At 43.0% G+C, this 11,754-nt stretch overlaps 1 protein-coding gene across 4 annotated transcripts in view; it reads right to left on the bottom strand.

Moving 5' to 3' along the window:
• Positions 1-2,640: 2,640 nt before the first annotated feature.
• Positions 2,641-11,754, bottom strand: part of PLCD4 (phospholipase C delta 4) — a 52,658-nt gene continuing 43,544 nt past the window's right edge. For 3 of the 4 annotated variants that reach the window (XM_078382892.1, XM_020792148.3, XM_078382890.1), the window contains 4 exons: positions 11,031-11,209; positions 9,277-9,412; positions 7,640-7,789; positions 2,641-4,978 (listed from right to left, as the gene is read on the bottom strand). In XM_078382892.1, the coding sequence (XP_078239018.1) occupies positions 4,875-4,978; positions 7,640-7,789; positions 9,277-9,412; positions 11,031-11,209 (569 nt within the window). In that variant the 3' untranslated portion in view covers positions 2,641-4,874. Of the gene's footprint in view, positions 5,583-7,639; positions 7,790-9,276; positions 9,413-11,030; positions 11,210-11,754 lie in introns of all 4 variants that reach the window. The other variant, XM_072985302.2, reaches the window with a different exon arrangement.

Genomic DNA, 11,754 nt, shown 5'->3' with positions numbered 1-11,754 from the left:
GCCCCCATCTATGGAACAACCTGCCGACTGAGATTCGTCTGGCACTCTCGCTGGACAGATTTAAAACAGCATTGAAGACCTGCCTCTTCTTCCAGGCTTTCATGGAGCATTAGGATCCTGCTCTCCCTTTTTACCATTCTTTTTTGCTATCCTCTCCTTCACCCTTTCCACCATCTGCCATCTGTTTTAATTTCTGATTTGCTATGTTATTAACTTATTTTTTATCATGTTTTTAAGGTTTTTTTTCCTCCTTATATGGTTGTTAGCTGCCCAGAGTGGCCTGGTTGCCAGATGGTGCGGGATATAAATTTAAATAATAAATAAATAGCCCAAAAGCAGTTATTTAGCTTCTCCGTCAATAAAACATGCACTTTTTCTGCTGTGAAATCTTAGCCCTTCCTCATTTAGCTTCCTCTTGATTCTCTCATCCATACTGAGCCCATTGTCTGATTTGTTCATTTCTGTGCTATGTGACATCATAGGTCACATAGTAAAGTACTGTACTTCCATGTAATATATGAGGTATTACACTGTATTGTTTCATTCGTGCTTCCAAAAACGGTATAGATTTTCGCACTAAAAATTTCAATCCCAATCACCTTAACTTGAATATAGCTCCCATTTAACTCAGTAATGGAGAAGTTTGTACTTTCGGGCCATAATCCTGCACATGCTTATCTGTGTGTTCTGTGTCACCAAGATGGAACCACCCTAATAGGGTTTTCCAGATAAGTGAGATATTTAAAGAGTGGCTTTGCACATCCCCAGTCGGTTTCCCATGGCTGAGCAGGGATTCAAACCCTGTTAATCTATTTTCCCCTTCCCATGAATGTGAAGGGCTGCAGGGCTAAGTACCAGTGGTTTTGGTGGAGGTTGGTGTCTCTCTCTGCCAGCCACTGGAGGGGGGCATGATCAGTAACCAGGGTCAAGGAGACTTCCTAGGAGGGACTACCAAAAGGCATGGATGGTCCAACGGATAGTCAAAGCTTTGCATATTTCTGCTTTCAGAGAAGAGCTTCCAGCTAGAATGGGATGGGCCACTCTAGGGCTGGGGCAGCCCCTAACCCTCTTTTGGAAGCATCTGTGTGCAACAAGAAATGTTGGGGAAAGTCCAGGACCTGGCACAGGGCCTCCTTCACACCTGCAAAGGCTTTCTTCTTTACGGCAGCCTCATCAGATTGCCCTGAGGCCCCGTTTCTGGGTCAGGTCAGTTAGGGCAGAGGTCCCCAACCCTGGTCCGCAGCCTGGTGCCGGTCCATGGCCTGAGCTGGACTGGGCTGCAAAGACAGACCTTCCCCCACCCCCACTCACACAGCCCCTTTGCAACTATGCACGCACCTGCATCCATGCAAGTGCTCCCCCAACCTTTCACGCATGTGCACAAATGCCCTTGTGCACCATGCCACCCTTTGTGCATGTGCATAAGCGCCCTCCCGCTCCTTCGTGCATGCACATGAACACACGCACGCCCACACAAGCACCATCCCGCTTCTTTGTGCATGCGCACAAGTGCGCCGAGGGGTGCCCTGCCTTCCCCAGCCAGTCCGCAGGGTTAAAAAGGTTGGGAACTACTGAGTTAGGGGATAGCAAGGGAGGTGAAATTGGGAATAAACTGACGGTGGTAGCCCGCCGTACCAAGAAACTGCTGGACCTGCTTCTAAATCTGGGGTAGGGTTCATCAGGACACCTTGTCTACCTTACATGGGTCTGACTTCTCTGCTCCCCATTAGGAACCCTAAATATTCACCTTCATCTTGGGCAACCCTACACTTAGCAGGATTGGCCATGAGTCCCTCCTGGTGAAGTTCTCTCTAAACCCATGGGAGATACTGCAAGTGAGGGGATGAAAGTAATATTGTTGACATATGTGGTCACTAAATCAAGGTCCCATGGAGCTGTAAAGGCATAGGTGTGAAATGGGACAGGTTCCTAAGGGTGGCAAAGCCCTTCCCCCCCCCCCCCCCCGAGTCCTCTCTCCTTTGTGGAATCTGCCACTATCCTTTGGTTTGCTTGAAAGAGGCCAGGTACCAGGATTCTCCTGCCAGTCCAACAATTCATCTCAGGGCCTAAGATAGGCATCAGATTCTGACACTGCATTAAGGTGTAGAAAATCAGTGCAAAACCAGGTGCTGCTGTTTGGCTTAGGCACAAGCACCAGCTGTTTTCTCCACAGGCTCCTTGAAGGCTCTATGATCCCAAGGTGTAACATACTGTCCACCTCATCCTCCATTGCGTTTCATAGCTGCTGATGCCAGGGTCTCACAGTACACACACACACCCCGGAGTTAGTCTCAGGGCTGTGCTCAAAGAGGTTGGTCCTCACAGAGTTGATGGTCAAGACGGTTAAGAATTCCTCCTCGAGGGCCTGCTCCCGAGCCACCTAATTGAGCCTGAGGTACTCCCCGAACAACAGCCCTGCCTCTTTACCTTGTTTCACTAATAGAGCCTCCGGCCTCAGGGCTGCATCCTCAACACCCCCAAACAGACCTCCCAAGTTAAAGCAGGAACCACACCCACCTGATCTTACCAAAAGTTGGGATGTCCATATAAGGAGATACCATCACTTACTTCAACCTCATCCTTTGATTCCTTTCCTGTCTGATAAGTAATATAATTACAGAATGACTGATAGACACCCCCTTCTCTATCTTGGCAGAAGTTTAGAACATCCTTTTATTTTCACCTGGATACATGGGGCTGCTGCCCCTTACAAAGGAGGCAGTACGTATTTGGAATATAATGGCTTTCCATGCAATGCTGTATATATTGCACCTGTAAAAGAGAACCTGAGTTAAAGAAAGAGGGTTGGACAGAACAGGGGGGACTTAACAAAGAAAAGGGATACACCCACGGTGCATGTTGTAACCCAGCAAGGACGTTCTGGGGTGATGCTGCCATATGCCTCATGACCACAGCGGTTTCTCCTATTTAGCTATATCTTGAGATATTCAGTGTACTAGCCATGGGTCTTCAACTGAGATCAATTTAAGATTGAGTCAACTTTTACACTATTATTGTTCCTGTGGTTGCCTTTGCCACCTTTGTTACAGTAAATGTTAAATCCTTCAGAAATGCCTGCCAGTAACCAGCCACAGCCCTCTGCCTCCTATGTGGAAGGTTAGCATGTCCCATTTCTAATTATTACAGCTTTAAACCACTGTAGGAAGAGCCTAAAAGCACAAGAGATCAGCCTTTGCAATATCAAGAATAAATGGCCACATCTTGGCTTCAAGCAACAGGACAGGCCTCGAGCAGATTAAACCTCTTGATGGCTAGTTAATACAACTGTTTTTTAAAAAGGGATTTCAACTGAGACTTTATAAAATGGCAGAATGTTCCTACCAGGAAGAATTCTTCCGGAGAAACCCCTTTATAATTGTTCATGTTGCATTCTTCATGAAAAAGAAACTATCATCTGTGTCTTAACTCCTCCTCCTTGGAATTAGTGTAAGAAGCTGATTCAGATCTAGCCCACATCTTTTAAGATATAAACCTGGTTTAGTCTGCAGCTGGCTGACAGATCACCTTGGTCAACAAATGCTTGATAAAAAGCCAAGTCCATTGATCTGACAGAGCTGGTATTCTTTCCATGCTGTGGATAGTACTAAAAAAAAAAAATCTGTAGAAGAGGTTTTTGCTATTCCATGAATGAGCATATTCATGGGCTGAGTGTATTATCACTTGATAACTTTTGCCTATAATTAAACTGCCCCCACTATGGAGAGTGTTGTTAGTAATTTCATACACGACTTCTGACATGTAATAGTTGCTTTACACATGCATGTCATCGTAATAAACATTACTTAGGTGAACTTGTTAACTGCTAGCTTTAATAAGTTAACTAATTACATGGTGCCAAGTCATTTCAGACTTACGGCAACCCTTTTCCAGGGTTTTCTAGGTATAGATTATACAGAAGTGGCTTACCATTACCCTCTTCCGGTGGCAGTTTGGGACTATGTAGCTTCACCAAACCACAGAGGAGGATGTTCTTTTCCAAGGCACAGTGGGGCATGGAATTCCTGACCTTTGTGCTCCACCTCACTGAGCTTTCCAGCCAGTTAACTGGAGGACAGGAATAGCAAAGAGGCTACTACCAGGATCTAGAGAAAGGGGAAATCCTGCTATGGTCTTCTACAGTGGGAGGAATGTTGTCGAGTTTCACTTTCCTCCTGTTCAGTTTGGAAGGAAAAGAATCAACAACTCAACATTCTATCTTCTTCCTGTTCGGAGGATCCATCTCTCTAGGTAAAAGATGTTGCTACAAGAGCTGCATTTGGGTTTCTATATCTTCTCCATCAAGTATTGCCACTGTAGGCAGGAACCGCTTGATAATTCATTGTCCCGCTACTGCTTAGAGGCCAAACCTATTTCCTTGCTCAGGTGAGGAGGACTCACCTAGTAGACAGGTGGGGGAAATGCCCTTTATTAGTTCGTTTATTTATTTGGAAATATATGACTGAAGGAGAAGGTTATAAAGGCAACTTGCTCTGCCTTGCAATTGATTCTGCTCCTGGGTGTAGTGAATTAGTTTGTCATCCACGTGCAATGGAGGTAGCTTCTATAACAGAACCATATGAATGGACAGAATTACTTCAAAGGGTTGAAGGATGCAGGATCTGTGGAAATCACAATAATTTAAATTTTAAAAATAAAATAGCAAAATTATACAAAAATATTTTTTTTTCAAAAAGAAAAACCTGTATCAGTGCAAAGTAGCATTTCTGCTCGGTCCAATTCTACATTGGAGCAAGAAAGAGGCAGGCAGATGGTGTAATATGGCATCCTTCCACAGAATTCTTATCTCCTTTACACACCCACATTTTTCCAAAGTAAAGTGGAGCAGAAAGAAGGCTGCGATGCAGTTGTGTGAATCAGTCCGTTTCAGATGCTGTCTCCCGGATGTGGATGTGGACAAAGAGGGAGGCTGGTGGGATCCCTGTGCCATCCTTGGAAAGAAGGTGGATGTGGCGGTATCCTGTATAGGAGACAGAAGTGACCAACATTTGAAGTTGCCTTGTTTGAGCAGGTGTGACAGCTGTTTTACTGCCTGAGGTGAAGGACAAAATGGTGCCTACTTTAGTCCAAATAAAAAAGATGGACAGCCTAGGAGCTGAATCTTCCTTTTTTATTTTAGACAGTCAATAATCACATTACAAACACGTAATACAGTTAACTTTATTCATCTTATTAAATATTTTAACATTCTAAACATCAGCTATTCACATCATATAACAAAATTACAGTTAATCTCAAATCCCCATTCCATCCAGAAAGCTACCAACCAATAATCTGAGCCATCTAGATTATTTCCTAAATCATGTGACTTCTCATTTAGTGCATTAGTGTATTTTAATAAAGGTTTCCAAGTTTCAAAAAACTGACTGTGCTTTATTTCTTCTCTGTACATTCTGATCTTATTGGTCAATTTCTCCATCACGAGCTTTTGCCATATCCTGTTCAAAAATGTCTGTAATGAAAGATCTTGAACGTGTATCCAGCTTTTAGCAATCTCACACCTTGCCGTCTCTGTAATATTTGCAATTAGGTCTTTATTAGCTTCTCATTTCCCCCTGTAAGTGCTGAAAATAATAGTAATGTTTCATTCACAATTATTTTTGATTGGTCAGTATTTCTGTCCAATTGATTACATCATGCCAAAATAATTATATTTTTGGACAAAAAAGCCATATGTGTTCCAAAGTTCCCTTTTGTCCACATTTTCTCCAACACTTATGTGATATATCCCTGTTGATTTTATGTAGCTTCGTAGGGTATAGATGCCATCTGTGAACACATTTCAGAACCATTTCTTTTGTTTTAGCTGATACTGATTTACAGTATATGGATGTTTATTCCAAATGCTGTCTAAGCCTCCTCAGGTATATTAATATTTAAATTCATTCCCCAGGATGCTTTGGCTGTTCTGCCCTTACCATGTTCTTTCTCAGTAATACATCTATCAATGAGGTCAATCCTATCCTTTCATTTTTGTATACAGCATTGTTCAAATTCCGTTAATGGTCTTATAGGGAAGCAGTCCCCAACTTTTTTGGGACCATGGACCGGTTGGGGGGCAGGCTCCGTGCACAGGGCGACATGCACCTGCGTGAGTGTGGCACGCCCCCTGCACGAGCACGACACTCCCCTCGTGAGCGCGACACACCCACTGTGGGGGGGGGGAGGGATCCGTCTCTGCAGCCCAGTTCCGGCAAGATCACAGAATGGCACTGGGCTGCAGACCAGGGGTTGGAGATCCCTGTTATAGGGCCAGATATTTTATATAATTGTATCACAAAGCTCCTTATTTGTTTTATTTGTAGCCAATTGGTTCTTATTTCTTTGTTTTCTCTTCTATTTGTCTAACAGCAATGGGTTCCCCTGATTCAAATAAGCCATTAATTCTATATATTCCAGTTTGTTTCCAATGTTTAAATTGCACATATTTCTCATGAGATTTAAAGTCTGAGTGATCCAATAGAGGACATAAAGGCGATATTGGGGGAGCAAAACTTTTCAATGTTTTCACCATATATTTAATGTTTCAAAAATAAAAGGATTCTGTATTTGCTCTCCCTTTCTAAATAATTTTATTGTGCAAACACACATATTTACAATGTCCATTTTCAATACTACAGTTATCTAGCATTGCAGTCATACATTTTTATGAACTATCTTTCCAAGCATATTCTTCTAAGATTCATTTAACATGTTCAGTATATATAATGACATTCAGGCTATAATCATATTTTACTAAACAAGATTGTCTAATTACATCTCCCGTTATTTCGTTCTTCTCATGACCCCCCCCATACCCACCTTTTCCCTTTCCCACTTCCCTTCTCCACACCCCCTCCCAGCCAGGGTCAGTGAGAACAAGTCTCCAACTCATATTCGAACTGTGCCCTGTGGGTCTGTAAGGAGCCAGGGAACTTAACGTCCCTGAGAAAAGATCAGCCCCATCTCATAACCCTCTCTCACCCTAATTATTCTCTAGATATGGTTATATGACAAATTTACATTATCTATACTCTTAAACATTAAACATCCTGCTTAACATTACATTAAAATACCTTTTCCACATAGTAGTATTTCTTATCTAGGCTTGCTGAGATGACACAGCTAGAGGAGGCAAACCTGCTCACTCTTAGAGACAGTTTTGCTTGGATGGTCCCAAATTCTTTCGGGAGTTCTGATGCTGCTCATATTACCTTATCACATGTATTTGCCCTTTCTACCACTAGAACCAGCTGAACCAACTGCCAACAATATATGCAGCAACCAATGTTTGACTCCTTTCCCCGAAGGGGGGACACAATGAGCTGTCCACGCCCACAAGGGATGCAAACGCATAGCTTTTACTTGGTCTAGGGAAAGAAGCAAGATGGCTAAGATAATGTAATAATTAGTCCAAATATTAATGGGAGAAACAAACCAGCTTGCCAGTGGTTCTGAACATACCGTCAAACTCACTTTCTGTCCATACAGCAAAGGAATTTTTAGGTATCGTTTCAAGACAGAGGGTCAACCTGTGAATTCTGTGGAGGGGTGAGTTGTCATGGTTACTTTCATCCCCAGATTTTGGTAAAAGACGAGCATGTGGTAACCCGATCCCATGCTCCTGAAGGAAAAGACTCACCTAATTTGACACTGGTAAGAGGTAGCGCGTACTGCCCCACAAAGTCATTCCTTGATGCCATGTCATAATCTTCTACCACAAAGCGCAAAAGTGCCAGCTCTGGTACCCACACTTGGAACTGAAACGACTCACCCCATTGTGGATTAAAACCTGTTCAGATAAATTAAGGATATTGTCATGACAAAAAAATGGCAATTGTCTCCCTAGGTCCCTCTGGGCAATATCTGAATCCACTGAATCCAAAGATCGTCTGTTCCCCAGAATTACATGGAGAAATACATCAATTCTGGCTTGCTTATTTTGCCTCTAACTACTTCGGCTTTGGTGGTTCCTCCACTTGCACTTCTCTCTTTCCTGGCTCCACAGAACTGTATTGGGTCTGATAACGACCATTTAAGCTGTTATTCCATTTTAAACACCTCAGTGTAACCAAGCATTTAAAAACAAGGCAGAAGAGTGCACTTAATATGCAAGCATAGTAATATAAACCAGCATAAGAACAATGGCATGTACCATTCCACTGTTTTATTTATTCATCAGCCTTTACTGTAATGAACTCACTCACATTAGTGTACACAACCCTCCTTCCCATTTTTATATTCACAACCCAATGAGGTAAGCTCAACTGAGAGACACCGACTGGCTCAAAATTACCCAGTGAGTTTCATGGGTAATTTTGAACCTAGGATGTTCCAGGCCTTGCCCAGAATTCCAACCCCGACACCATCGTGGGCAAAATCCTGTTGCATGATTTCATGTCCTAGCACAGCCCATATTGGATGCCAGAAAAAAGTTATACTGATAAAACGCTTCATTCCCCCCCCCCCAATTTTACATTCAAAGGCTCTGCTGGGAAAACCTTGGGGAGCTTAGGGGCAGCTGGGGGCAGGGAATTTTTTTAAAGGTTTTTTTTAAAATCACTGCTGAATTTGTGGTGACAGTCCCAATCCGTGCAATCTGATGAGCATATTCATGGCCTCCCCCTTTTGAAGGCTCTCAACTGCAACTGTCTTGAGGCTTCCAGAGACTTCCCCCTTAGGAGACTCAGAACCTAAAATGGAAAATAGGAAGCTTTTAATTATTGTAAATCAAATGTTTCCAGTGCCTGATCTAGGTTATACCGGGTGCAAAGTTATGCAACAAGGTTTTGCCCACCGTTACCAAAAGCACTTAGTCATAATTGCTTTTTGTTGGATTAGCCATAATGTACATCGCAGACATGGATGTTCAAAGTTTCAAAATAAAGCTTATAAATATTGAGCAGTATTTTCTTCCCCCAGGATTCATGTTCTATTCCCTTACTACCTAGGTTTTCCCCTGTGCTTCCTTGAAATCTGTAATCTCAGTTCCAGCCCTGATAGTTTGACACACACGCACACAAATGGAATTGAAGAAACAGTGGTGATCAGAAATGGTTAACATATCTTTTCAATTTGTGTTGTTTATTCCCATGGGGGAAAAACTGTCTTCCTCTGAGATTTTTTTGTGGGGAAAGGAGTGAGCAGCAGCCATCACTCCAGGTATCCTTGTTTCCTATCATACCTAGTGAAGCTGGATAGGCATTTGACTTGACTTACCCTGAGAAGCCCCTATATAACCCTACTTCTTCCTTACAATGAGCAATAGAACAGACTCACCATTGTTATCAATATATTTTGTCTCCTGCTTCGCACTGTCACCAGGGACGCCATGAATCTCCACGCGCACTAGTGGGTCTACAATGGAGCCTTCCTTGCTGTTGGGCATCTTGGGGAGCTGTTGCCCACTAATGACCTAGGAAATAAGACCTAGGAAATAAGATTTCATGAGCACAGAAAAGCAATTCAGGCTACCGGTATAAGAGCTGCAATGTGTCTGCTGCAGCTACCCCGTATTGGAACACTGTGCTTGTTCCAGTCAATATCCCAAGCTTCGTTTATCCAGCAGTAGTTCATCTGTTTTCCACTAACTAGACTGAGCAACAGATGACTCTACAAATATTGTTGAACTGCAACTTCAGTCAGCTTTAGGTAACATAATCAGTGGTGTGGGGTGATTAGGACTTGCCCATCCAATAACACCTGACAGCCATGAGATATCCATCACTGTAATAGACAGGGACACTTTAATAGCTATGACAAGATGGCAGGGCAGAGAGGGACTGAGCAACTAGATCATAGATGGCCAACCTCCAGAGGTCTATGGAGCCACATATGCCCATCCTTCAACCTCGTGAGCCTTGTGGCACAGTGGTTAAGCTGCTGTACTGCAGCCAAAATTGTACTCATGACCTGGGGTTCAATCCCAAGTAGCTGCTCAAGGTCGACTCAGCCTTCTATCCTTCAGAGGTCAGTAAAATGAGAACCCAGCTCGCTTGGGGGGGGGGCAATCTGTAGCCTGCATAATTAACTTGTAAACTGCCCAGAGAGTGCTTAAAGCACTATGGGGTGGTATATAAGCAGCACACTTTGCTTTGCTTTGCTCTTAGAGACTGCACTAGTCCTGTAACGCACCGCACTCATTTTTGTTGTTGTTTTACAACAATGGGGTGTGGGTGGGTGTTTTAACCAAAAGAACCTCTTGTGCATTCTAAGGGCAAAAATATAATTAATGTTGTGTTTGCATGTGTGTGTGCTGTGGCAAAATTATCCACTGACAGCATATAGTGTGTGCAAGGGACTCTTTCAGCAACTTTAAACAGAGTTTAACATGGTGTCTATGTGCTGGGGCCAGGGTTGGGCTCCTGGAAAGCCACATTGAATGCATATAGACTATATGTTGTCCCCTCTTGATCTAAGTCTATGATTAACATTACCACCCATGAACAAGTTTCATTAGAAATCTGGTATAATATTTCCAAACACGAGCTCACAGAGAGGGAGGGAGGGAGAGAGAGACTTTGGTTATGGTACTTTTGACCTACAGCCACTATCAGCTTTAAACCGCATGTTTGGCAGTGACAGATGATGGGAGCCATGTTTCCTAAAAGGCCTGAAGGACCAAAAGTTCCCCACTCTTCCACCCCAGCAAAAGGGGGACGTTTTCTATAACACATATAAGCTGCCTATCCTTCAAAGTTATAATCATTGAATATTACCCTGTTTGCATTTTCAGCTTGATAAAGTGTACTGGCTCCTAGAAATACAGAAGTAAAAAATTACTATTCTTTTTAATTGGGAAGGAGCATGAAGCACGTGCAAGAGTATGTTATTAGTACATGCAGAAGCTTCTAGACTCAAGCTCTGTTTTAGAAAAGTAAGATTAGGAAAGACTTTTACCTGAGACCCTAAAAGGGCACTGCCACTCAACAATCTGCACTCTGTTAAGGAGTGCAAGTAAGCTTCCTATTTCAAGCAATTATTCCCTATATTTTCCCTAGTTAGCCATGGAGAACAAGTTCACAGTACAGTACCTTAATAATTAATGTCAGCGGGTTCCTGTCGCCTATGCCTTGGGGATTCTCAGGACTGAAATTTGTCTCTGTGTCCCTCATGAAACTTGGCTTCAACACATAGCCACAGCGGCCATTTTGACTGAAGAGCCCATCATACAGGTCCATCTCTGCACCAGCGGTCTGAAAATTCAAAGCCACTGAAATGGGAGACAGGAATCTAAGTTTTAAAAAACACATTGTGGAGAGACCCTTGTTGAATTACAGGTGGCTGGAAATGAGTAGTTGGAAAATCGTATGGCATGATACCACTGTCCCACAGCACTCTGTTCTGAAGGCTGCACGTTGTCCTAGTGCATGGAGCCATCTTACACATCCCCACTTGAAGATTTAAGACAGCCAGAAAACCCAAAAACGTGGGATCTTAATCCAGAAGACTTAGAAAAAGCTATTATTTGATAAGTGTTCCACTGATGGAAAAGAGCAAGAGGTGGAGATTGCATACGGTCACCCATGTAGTCAAGGTATCGGTTGGTGCCACTGTTTTGTAAACATTTTGGTTTGGAAGCCAATGTTTCAGACCCTGAATGTTTAAAATACCAGTTTCTTCCCTTTCTAGAAGCTGGACCCAGCTAAATCTCTAAGAGTGTCATTTGAAGATGATTTCGCTTGCTTTTTCAAGAGCCAACAGCAGAGTCTGATTTGATCTATTTTCTGCCAGACAGATGACATACAGGAGATAACA

The sequence above is a fragment of the Pogona vitticeps genome, chromosome 1, assembly GCF_051106095.1.
Source record: "Pogona vitticeps strain Pit_001003342236 chromosome 1, PviZW2.1, whole genome shotgun sequence".
In the NCBI taxonomy this organism is placed as follows: domain Eukaryota; kingdom Metazoa; phylum Chordata; class Lepidosauria; order Squamata; family Agamidae; genus Pogona; species Pogona vitticeps.
The sequence above is the reverse complement of the archived record's forward strand: the minus strand, read 5'-3'. Positions and strand labels throughout refer to the sequence as shown.